The 23,665-nt window shown below is 39.0% G+C and overlaps 2 protein-coding genes across 7 annotated transcripts in view; both read left to right on the top strand.

The window, feature by feature from the left end:
* The first annotated feature begins 3,377 nt into the window (after positions 1-3,377).
* Positions 3,378-17,614, top strand: LOC119728281 (septin-11-like). Its single transcript, XM_038200461.1, has 10 exons — positions 3,378-3,539; positions 6,187-6,310; positions 9,757-9,870; positions 10,749-10,830; positions 11,819-12,077; positions 13,112-13,201; positions 13,755-13,851; positions 14,040-14,208; positions 14,705-14,837; positions 15,286-17,614. The coding sequence occupies exons 1-10, from the start codon at positions 3,489-3,491 to the stop codon at positions 15,454-15,456; spliced, it is 1,290 nt and encodes a 429-aa protein (XP_038056389.1). The 5' UTR covers positions 3,378-3,488; the 3' UTR covers positions 15,457-17,614.
* Positions 17,615-21,001: 3,387 nt separating this feature from the next.
* LOC119728280 (Krueppel-like factor 12) overlaps positions 21,002-23,665 on the top strand; it is a 45,779-nt gene continuing 43,115 nt past the window's right edge. Inside the window, exons 1-2 of one of the 6 annotated variants that reach the window (XM_038200455.1) lie at positions 21,002-21,219; positions 23,476-23,526. In XM_038200455.1, coding sequence (XP_038056383.1) covers positions 21,096-21,219; positions 23,476-23,526 — 175 coding nt within the window. In that variant the 5' untranslated portion in view covers positions 21,002-21,095. The other 5 variants (XM_038200456.1, XM_038200459.1, XM_038200458.1 and 2 more) reach the window with 5 other exon arrangements.

The raw sequence follows: 23,665 nt of genomic DNA, 5'->3' as shown, positions 1-23,665 counted from the left end.
GTTTGCCAACCAAGCGCAGAAAGGTCTATAATTGTCTATGCACATGCGAAAACAGTAAACCAGTCAAGCTTTAAATTACTTTTTATTCGGTATTTTTACAAAATAAACTGATCATCGATTCACCAAGTAATCCACAGAATATGATTTTATAAAAAAATTGTAAATACAATTATGTTTTGAAACTGTAGAAAAAGAAAAAGATACAATGTTGATTATTTTTGCAAGGAACCAGTCATCAGACCCAGAGGGACGATTGTGATTGGTCAATATTTGAAGCTGCATTCAAATGAAATCAATAGAGGGCGCCAGACAGAACTAATGGTCCCGAATTTTCTCGGCTTTGGATTTTGTGCACAGAAAATAGGTTATTTAATCTGGAACCATTGATGTCTTGAACCGATTCTTTTGGGCCCGGAACCGACGATAGCGGGTACCCGGTTCTTGGTCCCGATTATTAATTGTGCTCTGCTTTGATAATCAATGAGGAATTTCAAATTGAAATTGAAGCCGAGATTCTCGGTGCTATACCATTGTATGACATTGCGAGCCCTTTTTTTTTTAAAAATCCTCTCAACAAAAGACAGCTGTAGCCCCAAGGGCCTAGGTTTCAGTGCCGATTTGTGGGCGGCAGACATAACTAACGGTCCCAATTATTGTCAGACTGTGCAGGGGACAGACATAATTAAAGAAAGCAATATTATTCTCCCTGCGAATTTAACTTCGCCCTGGAAGTTACAGTGGATAAAGTATAGACAATGCATCAATAGAGGGCGGCAGATAGAAATAACGGCTCCGAATCTACATTATTGTGTTGTATTTTGATTATCAACAGAGGGCGGCAGATAGAAATAACGGTTCCGAATTTACATTATTGTGCTGCATTTTGATTATCAACAGAGGGCGGCAGATAGAAATAACGGTTCCGAATTTTCATTATTGTGCTGTATTTTGATTATCAACAGAGGGCGGCAGATAGAAATAACGGCTCCGAATTTACATTATTGTGCTGTATTTTGATTATCAACAGAGGGCGGCAGATAGAAATAACGGCTCCGATTTTACATTATTGTGTTGTATTTTGATTATCAACAGAGGGCGGCAGATAGAAATAACGGCTCCGAATTTACATTATTGGCCAAGTTCGGGCAAGGACCATTAGTCGACTAGTGGTTGATTTGTGACGTACCTTACGCCTGCGCACTAATAGCAAAGTGCGAACGTCTCTATAGTCGAACTCTGGTCAAAATGTCATCGCAAAACGTCTGGATCCTGGCTCCCTGCTGTACGTTATGAACGCGCGCGGCTATGGTTACCAGCGAAGCAACCAACCCCAGTAGGTTGGTTCCAAATAGTCGACTAGCGTAGTTAACCATCGTCGACTAGACAGAGTTCGGGCAAGCGTTAGTCGACCAATGGTTAACTATAGTCCTTGCGCGAACTTGCCCATTGTGTTGTATTTTGATTATCAACAGAGGGCGGCAGATAGAAATAACGGCTCCGATTTTACATTATTGTGTTGTATTTTGATTATCAACAGAGGGCGGCAGATAGAAATAACGGTTCCGAATTTACATTATTGTGCTGTATTTTGATTATCAACAGAGGGCGGCAGATAGAAATAACGGTTCCGAATTTACATTATTGTGCTGTATTTTGATTATCAACAGAGGGCGGCAGATAGAAATAACGGCTCCGATTTTACATTATTGTGTTGTATTTTGATTATCAACAGAGGGCGGCAGATAGAAATAACGGTTCCGAATTTACATTATTGTGCTGTATTTTGATTATCAACAGAGGGCGGCAGATAGAAATAACGGCTCCGATTTTACATTATTGTGCTGTATTTTGATTATCAACAGAGGGCGGCAGATAGAAATAACGGTTCCGAATTTACATTATTGTGCTGTATTTTGATTATCAACAGAGGGCGGCAGATAGAAATAACGGTTCCGAATTTACATTATTGTGTTGTATTTTGATTATCAACAGAGGGCGGCAGATAGAAATAACGGTTCCGAATTTACATTATTGTGCTGTATTTTGATAATCAACAGAGGGCGGCAGATAGAAATAACGGTCCCGATTTTTTTATTGCGCTGTGTTTTGATTATCAATAGAGGGTAGCAGTAGTCTGGTTCCCCAGACCAAAAGATTCTGACTATTCCTAAGATTCATCAGGAATAGTCAGAATCTTTTGGTCTGGAAACCAGACTACGATTATTGCACCGTGTCTCGACTTGTGCGGAATTGAGGGTGAGAGGTGTGAATCAAAGGTAAAAAATCATGCGTTCGCTGTCAATCTAACATCACAAAAAGACGATGCATATTTACTGCCATAATTTTCAAATCATTGTACTTTTGTTCATTTGTTGGCCAAGTAAATAATAATAATAATAATAATAATAATAAGTTTTTTTTCAATGATAAATTTTCAATAATCGATAAGGAATAGTAACAATTTAGGGCATGGCGCTCCTACCCCCGCCCTGTACGAACGAAGGCTTGTTCAAGCTACTCTGTATACTCGTAAGTATCATCCGATTGAAATTTAATTTAAGTCACTTGCTGATACTGATTCGTTGGAAAGTCGCCTGACAAAAAAAGTTGTGTCGAAAAGGTGATAAATAAAAAACCGCCCTCTATTGTCATTTTTTAATAAGTGAAACGTTTTGATAATTATGTTTAAAAATATATATTTGTCGCCCTCTTTCGTTTCTCAAATGTATCATTTTCATACATTTTGCCTAAACATTGTTTCAGTTAATAACGCACCTATCGGCTCCCGCTTCCTCCCCCCCCCCCCCCCCCCTCCCGCCCACTCCAAAACCTAAGAACGGTTTTGGTCTTGATTTGAGATTTTGGTCTTGCATGCAATTTTGCAATTAGGTCTAGAATTATTTTCCTTCTTGCACAAAATATCGATCTTGTATAATAGTTTTATTTTATATTGGGCAAAAAAAATGGGTCTTGGACAATAAAGAGTGGTTGAAATATATTCCGTTTTGCCATTCCATAGAACAACCCCACTGCAAATATTCCAAATGGTTTGTCAGTGGCAACATAACAACTTAACTTGGGCATGGACCGTTAGTACTGTCTACCGCCCTCTGTTGTTAATTAATGCGGTCACAGTTTAGTACCGTTAATCTTATCTGCCGCCCTCTATTGATTTGAGTGATGCATTGGTACTTACTAGTTAGGTAGTTTTCGGAATCGCCATGCAGTCCATTGGAACATCATAGTTAGGCAGACTTTGTGATGGACCATTAGCGGGTGTCAAACAGTTAGGCAGAAATCAGTAGACTATCAGTTCGTTCCGGGGCAAATTCGCTGGTAACCATTTTATGTGGTAGTCTATTGGAATGAGTACCAATTTCGAGTACATGTACTGTACTACTTCATGTACTTGGGCCGGGCATGTACTTTGTGTAGGGATAGGAAATTCGGAAGAAAAACCTCGAGATTAGAAAAGGAGGATTTCCAAAATGACGATGGAAAGTGACAACCACGCCCCAGCGGATGAGAGACAAAACTCTGTAAGACGTATTTTTAAGTTCATTTTCTTTTGAAAGATCGATAAATTACTCCATATTGTGATAGTTTTTATCAAAATAACATGAATTTTATTTTTAACTGTACACTCCCACTACTGACACTGTACTGGCGTAGTCGTGGCAGTCTGCAGTCATCTGTCATGCATGATGAACGAATAAATTTATTTAGGGCCTATTTATTTGGGGGGGGGGGGGTGGCTACAGTGTACTGATGTAGGCTAAATATTGGGCGATCGTGTAGTGTAGGCCCCTGTTTTGTTTTGATCAAATAAGAGTCCAAAATGTTTTTTATTGCTAAAAAATCACCGGTACAACTATAGAATGCAGGGCCACTTTACTCTACATCCGCGCCTCCGTACGGCTGCGTGGAGGCGTGGAACCGCAGTCGACCTACCTCGGCCTCTGAAAATCGATCGTGGAGTCGTGGAGCCGCAGAGAATTGCGCCCTCTATCGGTGCACGTCTCTGCGACTCCGCGACTCCGCGCCTCCACCACTGAGAGACAGTGCCCCGTCGCCCTCCCCCCCCCCCTTCCTAATTTGCGCGCCCAATTAAAGCGACTCTGCGACTCCGCGACTCCGCGCCTCCGCGACTCCAGACAGTGCCCCGTCGCCCTCCCCCCTTCCTAATTGGCCCGCCCAATTAAAGTGACTCTGCGACTCCCCGACTCCGCGCCTCCGCGACTCCAGACAGTGCCCCGTCGCCCTCCCCCCCCTTCCTAATTGGCCCGCCCAATTAAAGTGACTCTGCGACTCCCCGACTCCGCGCCTCCGCGACTCCAGACAGTGCCCCGTCGCCCTCCCCCCCTTCCTAATTGGCCCGCCCAATTAAAGTGACTCTGCGACTCCCCGACTCCGCGCCTCCGCGACTCCAGACAGTGCCCCGTCGCCCTCCCCCCCCCCTTCCTAATTGGCCCGCCCAATTAAAGTGACTCTGCGACTCCCCGACTCCGCGCCTCCGCGACTCCAGACAGTGCCCTGTCGCCCTCCTCCCTTCCTAATTGGCCCGCCCATTTAAAATGGATATGGATGCTTCGTTCTCAAAAAGATTCCGCCGAGAATTGCGCCCTCTATCGGTACGCGTCTCTGCGACTCCGCGACTCCGCGCCTCCGCCACTCCAGTGCCCCGCGTCTCCGCGATTCTGCGACTCCAAGACTCCGCGCCTCCGCCGCTCCAGACAGTGCCCCCAACACATTTACAAGCACGCCCTCCCTTCCGATCCTTCATGAGAAGCTTTGAAGACAAGTGCAGTGCATTCCTTCGCTGTACTTAGCACTTTTTTGCAGGTTTGCATATCTATTACTCCTATTCCATCCACGCCTCCAGGCAAAATAAAAAACCTTGCTTCGGCGTGGCCCTGCATTCTATAGTTGCTCCAAATCACCTTTATAATCAAAAGCAGACTTTTCTCAATTCTATTTCTAATGACACCCGTTTTGCAATTTTGAACAGTTTCTTGGGGTAGAAATCACGATTTTCCTGCGCGGTTTGTGCCTTGCGATTCAGCGCTGTGCGTGCTCACGGTACATCACGCGGTGATCACCATCTTTATTTTAGGGTTTCGTGTTGTCGCCGCACTGTCATTGTCATTTTACCCCCAAAGTTCCCACAAAAAATCAAAACCCTGCCCTCTATCTACGACATGTGTATTGAGAATGTCACCAACTAGTTTGGTTGGTCTAATATAAAGTAATAATTTTAAAGTGGATTTTGTTCCCTTATACTAGCCTGACTAGGAACCGGGCCCTACACTACACGATTGCCAATATTTCAGCATGTGACAACAAAAAGTATTTATTTATAAATCAGTGTTCGTGGCCTGTTACGATAATGAATATCATTAATAGCAATTTGTTTCTTCCATTTTTTAAAGGGGGTTTATTTGAGTTGAGTTTGACCGGCATTTTAGCTCTACTGAGTGGAGCGCTGGAACCACGGTACCGTACAAGCGCTCCACCGAATAGGCATACTTTGACTACAGATTTATATTACTGACACACGGTATGCATTTTTTTGCATACCTAACCCTGGAGGACAAAATGCCCAAAAAACTGGTAGGCCTAAAGAGAATACAAATGAGAAAGACAGTAGTAACCCTGGGTAGATCCACACATTCATGACTTTCCATAAGACCCCTAAATTGTTCCAAACAACCGGTAATTTTGAAAAACAGAACTAAATATTCTGAACTTACCGCTCACAATTAAATGTGTCTGCCGAGTTGTGCCATCCATTTCTTGGCTGATCTGTTGAGGGAAATGTGTGACGTCACTATCGAAGAAAAACAAGTTGCTTCGAATCAACAACTGTTTCATGTAGTGATATGTGCCCAGTGCCATATGACAGTATGGGCTGTCATTTGCTCTGTTTATCATGTTTAAGGGCCTAAGATCCATTTGGTTTTTTTCAGAAAATAGTGGTCTGCACTGTTCACAATGCGTTTCAAAATAAAAACACAAAATTGCATCCAAGTAACACCTATCTCCCTCATATTTGGAACAGGTCAGTTTAAAACAAAATTTTCATTGACAATGACTGTGGCTTTAAATGCCCATTTTTGATGGGAATGCATTTATTTTTGAGATGCATTCAATAAAAATAATTGTTTTTGTTTCATTCTTTCTTTATAGGTTGATGATGTCAACAAGAATCGGGACCTGCGGCTGTCAGGTCATGTCGGCTTTGACAGTCTTCCAGACCAACTTGTCAACAAATCTGTCGCACAGGGATTCAGCTTCAACATACTATGTGTCGGTGAGTGGATTTTTTTTTAAAGATAGAATATTTTAAATCAATATTCTAAAGAATATTTTAAATCAATACTCTAAAGAATATTTTAAATCAATATTCCAAAGTGCTACAGTCGCAACTATAACATCCATGTGTGTAAGAAACACAATTCACGCACATGTGTTGGGTGTGATCGGTGGATCTGTGCTATATTGCCCTATAAGTAAATTGTGCTGCGCTATCTAGCGATCCTGCTGCCGTTGGTCTATCGTGCTGCCATTGGTGTATTTCTTTCTAAGAGTTTTCATAAAAAGGGCAGTACGATCAGAGATTTCAAACAGGATTGACTGATTGCATATCTGTGGAATCGGGTGATAGCATAACTCCACTGATCGCACCTTACATATAAGCATGGTGGTCGAATTGGGATTTTTGAAACTACGATTCCATCTCCAGATTTAGCTTCATCAGTGTCTTTTGAGGCATTAGATACGTTACACGTTGACCTCGCATTGCAAATAATGTTCTTGAAGCTGGACACAAAGGCAAGGCCAAAAAAATAATAGTTCTGCTTCCGGTTTCCCTACCTACCCTATTCTGAGAGCCCCTACCCTAATTTTTTTTGGGAAAAATTAGAAGAAAAAAACACCCAAAACCATCAATTTCTACCTTTTACCCTTGACAACACGCAGACGCCTCCATATGATCGTACACAAAAAAATTGGCAAAAAAATTATTTCCCTACCTACCTACCCTATTTTCAAATGCCGTGTAATTGGAAGCAGACCTTTTTTTTTTTTTTGGCCTAAGGTTTCAAAAACTTCGCAAGCTAAAAGTTATAAAGCTGAAAGTTATAAAGGAAAACAATAATTATAATTTCCTGACAAATATACTATGTTGAGTGCGAATTGAGTTTTATTTACAACTTTTAACTATTTTTGAGGGGAGGTTCTTCTTAATATTTGTATTTCAATTTAAGGCTTAATATTTTAACTCTTTGGCTTTTATGTATTGTTTAAAATTATGATACATGTGGTGGTGTCCTTATATTAATAGTATAATTTTTTTCTAAAAATGAAAGGTCATGAATAAGATATTTTACTCAGAATGTAGATACTTCATTTAGTTTCCATTTTTCTTTTCAATCCATCCTATATAAATACCATAGTTATGTTATGAGTATCATCTGTGTACAAAATGTAGTTCTATTGTGATAGGTGATTCATGACAATCAGTTTAAAGTAAACCTAATGTTTATTACTGTTGTGTTAGTTTTTATTTTAAGAATACATTGAACTGTGTTTCACTTCAAATCATGCGCTATGTTCATTTGAAATGAAGTGTTCTTGTACTTCATTAAAGCGTTCATATGATACACTTTATAAAGTTTACATTTTGGTACTGTTGAGGATATCCCAATTCCCCTTTTTTGTGAATGTCTTGGAGTCTTTGTGCTGAAACTCATTTTCAGCTTAAACAAAGAGAATTTCTTGGCCCTACTGACAAAGAAATTCCATATCCACTGCACATTACACATGTCCATGTACACATGTACTGAACCATGTGGTAAAATGTCCAAACATGTTTTTCCCGTCTGTGATTTATGTTGTGGATTTGTGGTGTTGATTGTGGCATATGGAATTCCACGCATACTTCCTTCCTGTGTCACTGCATAATCACAAAAAGCCTGTGACTTATCAATGAAAAAGTACTACACTGTACTGTACCACAGGACTTTACAATATTTACATTATAATAATATTGTAGGACAGAATATTCTTATAATTTTGTGTGTTTGGGTCAGATTGATGCACTGTTACTGAACTGTGAAAAACAAATCCAAGTAAAAAAGATGAATTTAGAATTATTCTTTAAACACATCTTTTAAACTTCAATTGCACATAGACATGACAGTCATGTAAATATGAACGTGTATGGATAATATCAGAGTGTCCTTATGACATGGTCAAAAAGTCTGAAAAAATGAATTGTATTTAGGGAGACGTAATACACTTACAATTACATGTGGGTTTTTTAAACATTTATTTACATTATTTAAATGTAAATAAAAGACAGATCTATTTACCATCAAATGTTACATTTAGCATGCTCATGTAATAATCTTGAAATTGTAATATGTGGGATTTAGAAGTTGTTAAACATGTACAGTTGGTCATGTATTGGCATAAGTTCCCCTATGCGGTGTTTCCTGTCATTCTTTTAGTGACTCACTCCCTTCCTACACGTACATGCACATGTACATGTACATGGGTTTTTGTTTCCTTTATTCAGTGCTGTGTGGTTAAACCACACACGGGATCATTAACCCCTCTTTACATGTGACGTAATATATGAATGCATGCGTTAATTAACAATGTGTCATTCTGTACTGTACAAAATGTACATTATTAATGTTGAGGAAGTACATGCACATGTGCTGTGCATTACTCTACAATATCCAGGCCTGCTTGAATACAAAGTCAGGTGAACTGAATGTATGTAAATGGAATTGGAAAATGCGAACTTTAGTAAGAAAAGTACAGCACTACACACTGGGGGTTGAAAGTATGTTACATACACATGTACGAGCTTTATGTGCTTGTAATACATAGTGACATTAATTTCCTCAAACGCGAGTGGAACACTGAATAATTTAGTGCGTCTGTGTCCCATATGCCACGAGGCCAAAGTACGTGGGACGCAGGTGCACTACATTTTCCATGTTCCATGAGCGCAGCATGTTAAAAATGAAGATCTTCAAGCAAACTTGACGCGCAGTGCGTGCAGCGGGAATGGCCCACGCATATGAAATAGCGCGATATGCGGCGTGCGGTATGGACCGTGGTATATGCGATAATGTAGCAAGGTTTGGTACTATGAATCAGCCAAGCAGAATGGAGGATTCAAGTTTGCTTGAAGATACATGTCGATATATGCATACAACTTGAAGCCGAGCCCGATAGTGTCAGGCGCAGTATGAAACTAATCATTATTGATCAACTACTACTAAACAAGGATGTTCGGTGTGTGTACATATGTCCACTTGTTCATGTACATATGTTTGCATTTGAACCTGTGCAAGTACAAATTTCATGTACATATTACATTGTGCGCATTAATGTGTTCAGTGACTTTCTTTCCCACGTTTGCTATCTTTGTGTATACTGTCACACAGTCAGGAAAAATATTTTCTTTATCGTTTACATTACATTGTATATCTGTCCTAGTTAGTTTAGTCTGGTCCACAGAGGAAACATTCAGATAACAAAATATATGTGTTGGCTAGAGCTGCAGAGAGCATGGCAATGTTATAATGTACCATCCATTTTAAAGCGAAATTGTTTACAATAATGATAATTGTTAAGTGTAGTGTTTGACATTGAAAGAAAGTTGTTTAGCTTTGCTATTCACCAAACACCATAACCCTATGACCTCAACCTTTGACCTCAACCTTTGACCTCTTACTCCAGGTGAGACTGGTCTGGGCAAGTCCACTTTGATGGACACTCTCTTCAACACGCAGTTTGAGAGCTCGCAAGCACCGCACAACTTGCCCGGGGTCAAACTCAACGCTAGCACTTACGGTAAGCTCAAACATCATCAGCCCCTACTCTTAGAAACTGATTATGCACACTTGTGGATGCCTGCTCTTCTCCATGAAGTTTTGTTCTGAAGAGTGTTTACTTAAGGGCTTACTTTGTCAAAGAATAGATGCTGAATTCTTTGTATATGCAGGGTAAGCATCAGCCCTTAAACTGTGTTCATTTTACCTGTAGAATATTGTGGTTTCTTTCTGTATGCTTTGACTGTACGCAGAGAAAGAGTTTCAGAAATGGCATAATTCTTCTTAACTTTCTATAGGAAAGAAACAGAGTTATGTCTGGTTTGTCATTAAAAAAGTTTACGTAAAATTGTTCGCATTCTGTGTTTTTTTTTCCTGTGTGTTTGACTTTATGCAGGAAAAGAATGACAGAGAAGACTTTGTTATTAACCCATTAGACCTTAAAGCTCCAGCAACTGCCCTGCCATGTATTCCTCAAACCGCCCCAAACTGCCTGTAGTTTACTCCTCAAACTGCCCCAAATCGCCACAGCACTCCATGGTTTTATTGATTTATGGAGGAGTAAATACACACTGTTATACAATTTAATACGAGTGCTAAAGAGTTGACTTTCTCATGGAAAGAAATGTAGTGATGTCTATGACATCCTTGTATGAGAAAAGTCATTTGTCTTAGTGACAAAAGTGGAGCAAAAAGTTTAAAAAGAGGAGTTTGATAAAAGATTCCATTCCCCCCAAAACCCATATTTTTGAAAGCATTACTTTCATATTTACATAATTCTTCAGTATTTTATTCTGGAAATGGAAGGAGACCCTTTTTATGCAAATTATGCAAATGAAATAATTACATTTGTTGTTAGTTTAATCTAACGGAATTAATTTTTCTAAATTTTGCCCACAGAATTACAAGAGAGCCAAGTACGACTCAAGTTGACCGTAGTTAACACTGTAGGCTTTGGTGACCAGATTAACAAGGAGGATAGGTATGTACATGTAAATGGCAAAATGTAAAACACAAGAATAGCATTACTTCTGAGGAATGCTGTCGTCATGAAAACTTTCCAGCATGGGCAAATATTTTTTGGGAAATCTTGTAAAAGAAATTTAGTGAGAGATTTGTTTTTCATATTGCAATTTTCTAGTGGTCAAAGGAAAACCCCACCTTAGTATTAATAGAAGTTTTCCAGTAAACAAACTTGAACGGGTTTTGAGTTTTGGTTTTGTCATTGGATATGGTGTCGTTGCTTGAGAAGCGCAACAGGCTAGCACAAGCAGATGGTACTTGTTGACGAAGTATCAGTTTTGGGATGGGCATAACTACTTCCTGATTCAGTCATAGTTATACACTGTTTGCTAATATAAATATTATTGTGAATACCTGGACAAAAAAACCAGATAGCTTTAAACTGATGTAAACAAATGTAAGCTGCGTATGCTGTCATGTGATATCTGAAGTCACTTGTATAAGGAGAGGGAATGCGTTAAACATTTGAGAGATGAGTATAACAAATTCATTAGGGAACAATACAACATTAATCCCAGCTTCCCAAGCGTTTCACGGGCATCTATCCCCACGTAATTGTGGCTTGGCTATAATTCCTCAACCTTAAAATAAAATTTAGGTAGAGTTTGAAGGATCTGGGAAAATGAGGATCAATATCCAAACTCATGTCTGTCATCCTTCATCTACAATCCATTACAAGTTGACCTCAACTCCATGGGCTCTTTTTGTGAGGAACCTTCCTGAGTCCTCCAAAATCTTCCGCTGAACATCAAACCAATGGCACATTATTTGTACATGTACAAGTTTACACTTACAGGAGCACACATTCCTATGTAAAATATCAGCTGCTGAAACTCTACCCTCCTTAATGCATCAAAACCCTCCCAAATAAAACCTCAAGGTAGATTTTAAAGGGATCCAGAAATGTTAGGTTTAATTTCCAAACTCTCTGACGTCTCATCCATCAGCTACAAGCCCATTGTGGAGTTCATTGACAAGCAGTTTGAGAGCTTCCTTCAAGAAGAGCTCAAGATCAAACGGGCCCTGCACTTCTACCACGACACCCGCATCCACACCTGCTTGTACTTCATCGCCCCCACCGGCCACTCCCTGAAATCCCTAGACCTGGTCACCATGAAGAAACTGGACAGCAAGGTCAACATCATTCCAGTCATTGCCAAGGCTGATACTATATCCAAGAGTGAGCTGCACAAATTCAAGATTAAGGTAAGGCATTAACAGTGGAACTGGTGTGGTTAATACAGAGCTTTAGATAAATCTGTACAACTTGGCTTGATTACTTTCAGTGTTGATGTCGAATCCATCACAAGCCCATCGCAATTCCAGTCACAAGTAAATCACAAGTCAATCTACAGTGAATCACAAGTCAATCACAACTGAATCTGCAGTAAATGACAAGTCAATCTACAGTGAATCACAAGTCAATCTACAGTAAATCAGAAGTCAGTCTCAAGTCAATCTGTAGTTAATCACAAGTAAATCACAAGTAAATCACAAGTCAATCTACAGTAAATCACAAGTCAATCGCAAGTCAATCTGCAGTAAATCACAAGTAAATTCACAAGTCCCGTCGCAAGTAACAGTGAATATGAATAAAGGCATGCAACGGTTATGATGGGACTGGGTGAGTTGTGATGATTGACTCAGTAGGACTTGTGAGGACTTACTATGAATTGTGAGAACATGCGAGGACTTGTGAGAACATGCAAGGATTTGCGAGGACTTGTGAGGACTTGTGAGGACTTGTGATGGACTCGACTACAGCACTGATTACCTCATCGTTCTGCCATTGCCCACCTCTCTATTATGCTTTCCCTTACACACAACTATGCTGCCAAAAAAGCATTGACCTCAGTATTACTGTCTAGAATGTTAATCTCAATGTAATTAATGAGACAATTTTGCCAATAATAACCTTCCTGAATTGTCTAACATCCTCCATTGTACTGGAACTCAATGGTCCAGTATTGGTACTTTTGACATTTCAAAGGGGAATCAGACTCCCTTTTAAGTAACAGTCACTCTTTCCTCTAAATTCCCGCTAGCACCTATGGTTGGAATTTATTAAGAATCTGGAGGGTTATGTGTGAAAACTAGCTGTGTGTTGTGCACTTTCATGAAATGATATTACCGAAGAAAGGAACGAGGCAAATCAAGTCCATTTTGTAATTTTGCTCCAAAAGTCATCATGTTTATGCTGTGGTTTGTATATACATTGAGATTTGTATGTTCTACTGCAGATAATGAGTGAGCTAGTGAGTAATGGAGTTCAGATCTACCAGTTTCCTACCGATGATGAGACGGTTGCTGACCTCAACTCCACCATGAATGTAAGTATGGTTATCCTGAACACTAATAAAGCATTCAGTAAAATTTGTTAACATGCAAAGTCACATAATACAGCAATATCAGTGAGTATCGTCAGGTTATAGACAGAATTTCAAACATCAAAAACTCGCAACTTCACAAATTTTAATGTCAGGAGTTAACGTTTCAGGAAACCATTTTCACTTTGCTAGATTCAGCTTTCTTTGTTAGGCTGAAAATTGATATCATGACTTAAAAAATGTTGAAATAACCACTGGTGCTTCCGTGTATTAGGTGGTGTACAGTCGAGTCTCGTTAATACAAACTCGTTCGGACCTAGCCAAATTGTTTGTTACATCAGAATTTTGTATTAAGAGGAACATCAGTCCCATTCATTGTGCACATAAATGCACAGTCGGGACCAAGGCCTTATGTTTGTTATAACCAGAATTTTGTATTAACAGAGTTTGTACTAACGAGAGTCGACTGTACATGTACCTGCAAACTACTTATGTGGTATAATTGTGTTGTTTGTTTAATTATTTGTTTGATTGATTGTTTGTTTTGTGATGGCAGGGTCATCTGCCATTTGCCGTGGTTGGCAGCACAGAAGAAGTCAAGATGGGCAACAAGATGGTCCGTGCTAGGCAGTACCCATGGGGTGTAGTACAAGGTAGGAAGATGTGGCTAGGATCTTAAGAATATTTTTTTCACTTGCATGTTTCTCACCATTAGCAAATAGGTATTGGTAATAAGATTCTAAAACATAAACCTTAATCTCATCACCACAGTGTGGAGGATTGTCATTCTTTAGCGACAGTTTCATCAAAGGAAATTCTTTGCTGGTTTTTTTTGTTGCAGTTGAGAATGAGAATCACTGTGACTTTGTCAAGCTGCGTGAGATGCTGATCCGTACCAACATGGAGGACCTGATTGAGCAGACCCACACGCGTCACTATGAGCTGTACAGACGCTGCAAACTAGAAGAAATGGGCTTCATCGACACGTCCCCTGAAAACAAGCCCATCAGGTTGGTACTTCCATCATGTGTTTTACATTTTGATTCATGTTTTATTTTTAGCCATGTGAAATGGAAGTCCATTTGTGATGCGATCCAAGCTGAATGAGTCGTTTGTCCACCCTGGTCATTTTTTTTTTACAGATTTGAAAAGAGCACAATCTCAGCATTACTGCTGTGAAAACCGCATGCTGGTACCATTTTTAGTTCAAAAATTATGGAAGTCGGAACACCAAGAGATGTGATGAAGTGATGTGATGCAGTGGCCCTATTTTGGCCTGAATCTCCAAATGAAACTTCCCGACAAACGACTCATTTAGCTTGATCGCATCACACTTGTGTAATTCTATGAGTTAATATGTGGCAGTTTCATGGCAATGCACAGGAGAGCCCCTGAAATAGCCAGCAACTACTGACTACAAAACTAAATGTGTGATTATCTCAAATTCATGAGTTAAGTCTTAATGTTTGTTTCTCATGTGTCAACCCCATCTTCTTGACTGTATAGCTTACAACAGACGTACGAAGCAAAGAGAACAGAGCATCTTCAGATGCTGCAGCAGAAGGAGGATGAGATGAGGCAGATATTTGTTGTCCGTGTCAAGGAGAAGGAATCACAACTCAAACACATGGAGAAGGAGGTAAATAATATCGTTTGAAATAAAAGAAAAAAACAGGTTTGCCGCTTTTAACGCTCAATTTAACCCAACCAGATTAATGTACCATTAATCAGGTTGTGCCACACATCTACTGATGCCAAAATAGGCCTTGGGCGTGGAATACCCAGTTCAATTTTGAATGGTTTACATTACTTAGCAGTAAAAACCTTCTATGAGCGTTGGCTTCTTTTTAGATGTAGGATATAGAACTTCTTTAAAAAGTAGGGGGCGCCATTTGTTTGTTTGTTTGGTTTTTTTTTGACTCACCCTGTAGAATACAGGACAATTATGATGTTTAACTGTCCATGTTGTGTAAAGGATTGGAGCGTATGCTGCTAGGTATGGATGGTCTAATGTTTCCAAATACCTCCCCCTCATTAATATGCTAATCCATTCTGACAGTTGTCACTATTTCTCCCCATTTGTTCAGCTTCATGAACGGTTTGACAAACTGAAGAAGGACCACGCAGAGGAGAAGAAACAACTTGACGACCAGCGACGTCAGCTAGATGAAGAAATCAACGCCTTCAATCGGAGGAAGCAGATGGCACTGGATGATAGCCAACAGGCACAGACCCTGGGTAAAGGAAAGAAGAAATAGACTTCAGTTCCCCGCCTCAATTTATCTGAGCTTATACTTTGCAAGACATTTTGGGATGACTTGTAACTTGTATTGTCACATGACCTAGAAAACTCCAGGGTAAAAACTGTACAACTTAAAGGCATAGAGGATCATTCATATTTATCCAAAACGTAACCTACCACATTGTTATCCAAAAGCTTACTTGGATTAGAGATCGTACTGGTACTAAACACCCCGTGAAATGATTCCTTCTGGCTTGCTGTCATTTAGAAAAAAAATCAAGAAATGTAGGTGATTTCGTCAGTCAGTGGACTAATAATTTGGAAATACAGAGTGCTACGGACGAAATCATGTTTTCTAACAGTTTTCTCTAAAAGTGCAATATCCACTGAGCTGAAATTTCAACAGGTTGGGTTTTGAAAAGTCTTCTTTGGATTTTGCGTGGTGTTGTTATTGGAAACGAACAAAATGCATGAAACGCAAATAATCCTATATGCCTTTAAAGGACTAGAGACTACAAAATGATAGTCACTTTGGCTAGCCATGATAGGATAACAGTTTTTACTGAAGTTACCTAGTAAACGTCCTTGATCCTCCAAAATCTTCCTCCTTCTTGGGAATCATTGATATTGTACTCAAGGGGCATCATGCCAATATGCAAATTTAGAGTGGCTGGGTTAACTTCCTACATGTCCTAAATCCTACAAAATCTTCCAAAATCTACTGGTGAATTTTGAAGGGTTTAGAAAGGTTAGGATCAAGTGAACATCGAGCATGATGTTATACCTCCAAGGTCACAATGTATGAACCTGCTATTTTTGTATGTTTATTGAACAGAAACCCCAGACAATTGGACCAATATTTTGGATGTAAGCATGGTGAAGTAAATCAGAAGTCATAATTAGAAATACTTAATTCTGGAGTTCACGAAATATTAGGAATGTGTTTATTCAAGAGCATGTTCTTCAAGTACAAACTGAAGTCGCAACCTGTGGCTCCTGTTTGCTGCTGTAAAACATTCTGGCCTTGTCCATTTCACATTTTATTTTTCTGAACAATTAAAACCTGAATGCACTGTTCATAGATGAGAAACTTTAGATAGCTGTATATTCAAAGAAAACAGTTCATTCTGAAACTTGGAAGAAGCGTTAAAGCCTAGTTAGCATGCCAAAGTATTCATGGCTATTTTATTTTTATTTTTAGTATTTGTATTTGTTTATGTTATTGTACATATGAGAACAGTTCTCAATTGTTATAAGTATCCCTTCCTGTCTGTCAGAAATGTTTATTCATTGCAATTATTTAACCATTCAACTCTGTTTTAAAGAAGGCTTTTTCAATGCCCTCAAAGTATATTTAAATAGCGCCCTCTTGTGTTGAGTGAAACTCAGAGCACCCAGGCAAGAAAAGGAGGGGACGGTTTTGTCTGAAGTTTGATGTATGTAAAGAAGGGCATGCATGTTCCCAATGTTAGACTTGACTGGTGTCCGAGCATGGTCTACCAGTTTGTCTGATTGTTGAAGCTTGCAATTGGTATCACCTATTAATTACATCAGGAGTGAAGTTCCCTCATTTTAAAAGACATGTAGTTTTTTTATGGACGCATCAGTGAATATATACAATGTAATACAATATAATAAAGTCACATGGATGTATTTCCCCATAATCAATAGAGGGCGCTGTTTGCTGCTTGTCCTGGCCTCCAGATTATCAACTGGACCAATTTTGTTGGCCGTAGGCATTGCAGGGGCTAATGATTCAAACATTATTTACTTTATATTATGTATGTAGCATGTTTGCAATTGTCCATCACGTGTGCAAGTGTTTTGAGCCTCCACACTCGCAGACTGTATACCTCCAGCCAGACAGATTCTTTTGAAATCTCAGTTTTTCTTTTATTTACATCAGCATTAAATACTAAAATATGTTAATGGTAATATCATGCAAACTGCTTATAGTATAATCGTACTTAGTCTCAGCTTTTAGTAATTTGTCAGTTGTTTAATGGTGCTGTAATCTGTTATATTGAAATATACTAACATTATGTTTGGAACAAGATGTTAAGATGTCATGCTGCTAGGATCAGACTCTTCCACACTTGAAAGGAAAATCCACACTTGGGTTTTCAGTTGGAGAGAATGTCAAAGTAGCTTCTGATGGCTAATTTTGGAAACCATGCATTTTTCTCTTGTGGATACCTGTGTGTGACCAATGGTCATAAAGGCCAGTTCATACTTCAGGCAAATTTCAGTGCGAAGCGAATTCGTTATGGTTACGGCGAATGTCACAAATGAAATAATTGTTGACGTCATGAAAGTCGTTTCGCTTTTGCTTTCGCTTGAAGTATTACCCAGCCTTTAGACTGGATCTAACAACATAAATCAGAAGGATAGTTTTGAAATTCAGATATATTTTTTCGGAAAAAAAACTTAGTTTTATCGAGGAACAATGACATTTATGGACATTATCATTTGGTACATTTGTTGAGGGTTCCAACACTCGAAAAGGAGCACTGGAAACCATCTGAACCGTTATATTTAGTGGAGTAACATATGGAAAATCTTTATTCCTGATCAGGCAGTGCTTCAACAGGAATGTTTTTCATGTTGGAGGCCTTTATTGATAAAAGCTAATAATTTAATGGACAGAGCTAGGCCAATTGTTGTTGATAATGGCGAAAAGCCATTTTCATGGGCATCGCAAGGATGGGGCTGGGGGGGGGGCACTCCCCCACCCCCCGCGGAAACCACCCCCCCCCCAAAAAAAAGGACAAAATAAAAATATATATAAATAAAGTAAATAATATGTACACACCTATAAGAATAGGTGTGGACATTTTTGCTATTAATTTATTAAACATTTAACAAAAAGGGCGTCTGCAAGGATGTCCCCCGCCCACCCGCTAAAAATGATAAATTGAGAATATGCTAGAGAAAGTACAAGAATTTGTGTGTGTGGGTTTTTTTTTGGGGGGGGGCTGTGCTTTGCCCCCCCCCCCCCCCCCCGCAAAAAAAAAAAATTCCTGGCGACGCCCATGGTCGTTTTATACACTCACAATCTTCATGAAATAAATAACGTGCACAAAGAGAAAACGTAACTCAACTTAATTGTGAATTGTATTACTCAAGAAGTAGACTAGAAAAACGTTCTTTTTAATTCGTTTTGTATATCATTATATTGAAATATGCAGGGAATAGTTATTCCGGCCTTATGCATTAATTGTCTATTGGAAGTATGTACGTAGGGGTAGCATTGTCTTTTAAATGAATTCTTTTGTAACAAAACTTTAAAAATGTGAGCTTAAGGCAAGTTTTCTTCCATAATTTAATTCAAACCACTAGTAATGAGAGCAATTGTTACTAATTAGGTACCTTATCAAAATTAATGTACCTATAAAAAAATCCATATTTATGAAAATCACACAATAAATAAATGCCAATTTTGACAGATATTGCGGGTCAAGAAAGATTCTTGTCTTGGGTTTGGACGTTTCCTTCTAGTTTAGTGATTTATTTTGTAAATAGCCATCACGCCCTCTTGAGGCGCTCTTCAATGAATTAAGACTTTTGTGTTCAAGGATGACTGTCTATGCCCTCCAACAAATTCCAGCATAAACCTTTTCTCCTAATCTTTCAACTTGTATGTTTTATTACAAAGTAAAGTTGGGTGCATACGTGCTTTTGGGGCGTGGCACCTTGAGAAATAGATTTTCAAATTGAATTGATAATTTTCTAAAAAATTATCAATTCAATTTGAAAATCTATTTCTCAAGGTGCCACGCCCAAAAAGCACGTATACACCAACTTTACTTTATAATAAAACATACAAGTTGAAAGAGCATTATAATTTTTCATTAGTTATGAGCTCCAGTGAGACATAGCACGAAAAAATCGGCACACGACAAGTAATCAATTAATTTCAACTTCTGAATTAAGAGCGGGACGCTCCGCCTAATTAGTTCTGAATATGGTGTGCGCAAATTCTAAGCTGGAGCGTGCCATTTAAATCCCCTTTTCAAAACTGTATAAAGGCCTGCAAAATAACAATTTGTTACATGACAACATATTTCGTTAAATTTCATTCAGAAAAGAAAATCGTAATTTTGAAAAAGCACGTATACCAACTTTATTGTTAAACACTATATTATTTATATATAATAAAACATATTTTGGGCATCTACAGCCCAAAAAAATGTGTTTTTTTTACAAATCCGCTCTGCGATCAGACTAATTTCAGGAGGCGAGTACCAGGCTCACCCTACAAGATCTGAATTCGAAGTTTTTCAAGTTAGTATTTATTCTATAACTTAAATTGGGTCTTTTTTGGTTCGATGTCTCATTCGAAAGTGAATAAGTTTTGTGTAGCTAGAAAATCAGTATTTAAAAAAAAAAATACATATTATATTTTTCGGGGTGTACGCGGAAATAGGAAATATAGATATAATTTAAACAAGGGACATAAAAAGGGTTAATTAATTCGTGGGTAGGGTGCTTGTATATATGACCACCAGAAGCGGGAATGAATATTTTTTATCCCGCCCAAAATAGGACAGATGCAATGAACGTGAAATAAGTTCGCGGATTCCTATATTTTAAACTGCACTGGTCGCCCCTGTGGCGTCATGGAGAATTCATTTGTAAGAATTCATGGAGAATTCATCAGTAAACCTCTATAGAGGAAGTCAAGAATGTGCATGTTTTGTCGTTGGTCAGTACCTCTAGTAGGCCTATGTATATATTTTTGTCGTCAGTATCTCTAGAGGCGACCCATAATATTTTGCACTACCGAATGGTCGCCCCAGAGGTAGTATTGAAACTGTTTGTGTCGTCATCAGTGCCTCTAGCTAAGATGATGACCATTACTGCTGTAATGGTCGCCCCTAGAGGTATTCGTGATTTAACAAATTAAAAAATAAATAATAATAATAATGAATTCACTAAAATCAGGCTCTGTGTTATATGATGAAAAATGATACATTTTTTTTCACGAAGTAAGGCGTATATAGCAATCAGTGCTATCCCAGAAGATGCGAGGGTGTTTCCTCTCATCATAAAGGGGTCTCTAGTTAAATTTAGAGTATGATGTGTCGTGGCTGCCAATACAACCAAAACGTAAGTCACTTAAACTGCATGATCTTGTCGATGGCTTTTTATTATCATTGCAATAAACAAAACTCGACGATACGCACTTGGCATAATTTAATTTAGCCATCAAAATGTGTGCAACTGCAATTTTGTTTCTTTCGATTTTTATTTTATTACCGACCGATCCGTAGGACCTAATACTTTAGAGGCAAAAAATGAGAACCATTGAAAAGGGCTAGGGACGCCCAATGTGAACACAACACTACTGCCGTACATCACAAACTAGAGCTGACGAAACCAGCTAAATTTGTGCACCTGAAGTATCGAAATATCTCGCACCTTTTTTCCTCTTTATATTTTGGGGATTTATAGGAAGAAACTTCGTGCCTTGCATGGTGCGTGCGGATACACGTGCTTCCGTACGCCGATATTTCGAGCCCGTCCCTGTAACTTCAGAGGGCGCGGCGGAGCAGTCAAAGGTTGACCCCTAATGACCCCGGGGTGGAGCCGTAGAGACCCGGATGTTGCTGAGGGTGTGGCAAAAGTGGGCGAGTGCGCTGCTTTCATTCCAACATGGCGGCCACTACGGACAGTCGGAGACAGACCACCAGTCCTTCTAACGTCAAGTCCTGCGTCGAGAGAGCCGGGATGATGGCGAGGAACAAATACTGCGCCTACGAAAGGTGTAACGAAGACAGTAAGTTGGGGGAATTGTTGACGGGTTGGGCCCTGCTGGTTTACATGTACCGCACCGCCCTGGCGGCGCTCTACGTACGTGTATGTGTACAAAATAATGCATGGTTATGGTGCGCTGCGTTCATTGCATTCATCGCCCATTCACTGTGTGTGTTGATCAGCTGTACTGCCTTTGTGAATGCACACGGTACTTGACGACGGTTCGGCTGGCACACACGTCACACACCCCTAGCAGGAAGGAAAACGTATGGCGGTTTTGCTTTTTTGGATTTTAATAATGAACATGATTAATGAACGGTACAGCTTTTACTGTTACAAATTTCAGCCAAATCGAGTGACTAGTCTTCCAGTTCCATCAAAACCTATTGTAATTTAGTTTGTGGTGTGTGTGTGTGCTATCATCGGTATAGGCCTAGTCCCATTTTCAATGTTTGTTTTTAATTTTTGTTTGATGCAGTTTGTTCGTGCATGGCGATCTGATGGCGATTGAATAAAAGCAAAAATACAGCACGAATCAACTCCTGCTAAAATGCATCCATTTCATTTATGCTAAAAAAAGTCATTTAAAACAAAATTCAACAGTCATCCTGCCATTGTGCCAAGATTGGGGCCGAGTAAAAAAATTAAATAATTTCTCATCCAGGTTTTTTTTTAAATGAAGGAGGCGGGCGCTTTTTGTTTCTTTTGTTTTCCCAAGATGGCAGATTTTCCAAGCTAATGGATGATTTCTTCCATTTTCTCGACTTCTTTGTTGATACAAAATTGTGTCCAAAGGAGCCATAACCCTTTCTTGATCGCTACACATTTTGTTAGAAGTGCAGACAATTTATGGACAATATTACAAAATATATTGCAAATGTATGATTTAATTTTTTTTTCTAAAGGATGCGTGCGGGAAAAAGGAAGTGGGCGGGGACGAGATACTTGTTTATTTGTTTACTTGGCCATATTAATAAACATTATATTGTTGATTATGAACATTGTGAGAATAGAAATTTTCAAATATGTTTCTACCGACCAATTTTTGTGTGCTCATAAATTTCCTGTAAGATATTTTAATGAATATACATGTATTTGCTGTTTGCTGAACAAATTACCTTTCAATGGATACTACGAGTTATGATATATTATTACTTATATTTGTTTTTAATCTCACACGCTTATCCCAAAATCATTTTAAAATTACTTATATGAATGGAATACATGTAATAATACTGCCTATCCCTTTTTTCTTCCACTTTAATATGGATTATAATTTATGTGCATGATACTAGGCAGAACAGCTAATTAATTGTCTTCTCACTGCTGCTTTAGAAAAAGCACAAAATCACCTTGTGTACATCAAGAGTATCAAACTACCATTCACGATGTATGCCATATAAGTATATTATCGGACGTACATGTAGTACGTAAAAAGAATTAACCCTTTGATATCGGGAAAATCCATAATTTTCTGGTTTTTTTATTTGGCCTTGCAATGCCATTCCTATGGGATGCGTCTAGTACCAAAGGATGCTTCTTGATCTTTTGTGAAGTCACTGTAGCGTAAAAAGCATTCACAGGGTCTTGTAAGTGAGATTTAGGGGGTTAACCATTTATTCCTTTGTTGCCTTGCCTGGCTTTTGTTGAGGTACCCTCTTAAGAAAATTGACCACAGCCTGCTTATAAACTGCTCAATGAATAAACTTTTAATCTGAGATGCACAGACATTCTTTGTACTTTTTGCTTTTCTGAGATACTCCAAGGATAGGTCTTTTATGGCCAATAACAATGTGAAGCTAGTAAAAGCCTATTTATCTATTAAACTTTTATCAACAACAGAATTGTTATGCGATACTGGTAGTTATTTATTTTTTTTGGTGGTACAGTAATTTGTATGAGTAAATTTTGTAGACCATGGTATTTCGCCAGCTGTGTGTTTTTATTCCTCCATGTTGAGAGCTTGTCATGCTGCTGATGAGATACAAAGTTTACATCGCTCGCTTTGTGGGTGAGTTGCCGTTTTGCAGGCGATCACGCACTTCACGCAATGACGGGTGGCTGCGCTGCCCATCGCCAACTTCATGGACAACGCGATCAACTCATGAACACTCCATACATACACGCAAAGATTGTAGCAGCCTGATTTTCGTGAAGACACATATACCCTATGCGCTTTATACGTAGTATAGGAGTTTGTTGGTTCCCAGATCATTATTTTATGGTCCCTTTGGTAGTGAATTTAATACTTTCTTTTGTTTTCCTTGGTTATTTTCAGTTATTAAATCGCGCAGATTAGCATGGGCTCGTGGGAAGTGGAACGTAGAAGGTACAAGTGTGTTCATTTGTTTCTGGTGCTTAATATACATATGTTCACATAGTCTGGGGGAAAATGAAAAATAACACTAAGCTTCCCGTGCTGATTAACCTTATGGAAATTTTGAAATAATGCAATTCTTTGCTGATTG

Source organism: Patiria miniata, unplaced genomic scaffold, assembly GCF_015706575.1.
Source record: "Patiria miniata isolate m_02_andy unplaced genomic scaffold, ASM1570657v1 HiC_scaffold_20, whole genome shotgun sequence".
NCBI lineage: Eukaryota > Metazoa > Echinodermata > Asteroidea > Valvatida > Asterinidae > Patiria > Patiria miniata.
Note: the sequence above shows the minus strand (reverse complement) of the source record. Positions and strands in the feature narration are given on the sequence as shown.

What these genes read in the sequence shown, in the direction of transcription:
- LOC119728281 (XM_038200461.1), top strand. Translation starts at nt 3,489, where the DNA reads ATGACGATGGAAAGTGACAACCACGCCCCAGCGGATGAGAGACAAAAC. An exon ending in ACTCAACGCTAGCACTTACG is followed by an intron (nt 9,871 to 10,748) that starts GTAAGCTCAAAC and finishes TTTTGCCCACAG; the next exon opens with AATTACAAGAGAGCCAAGTA. An exon ending in CAGATTAACAAGGAGGATAG is followed by an intron (nt 10,831 to 11,818) that starts GTATGTACATGT and finishes CTCATCCATCAG; the next exon opens with CTACAAGCCCATTGTGGAGT.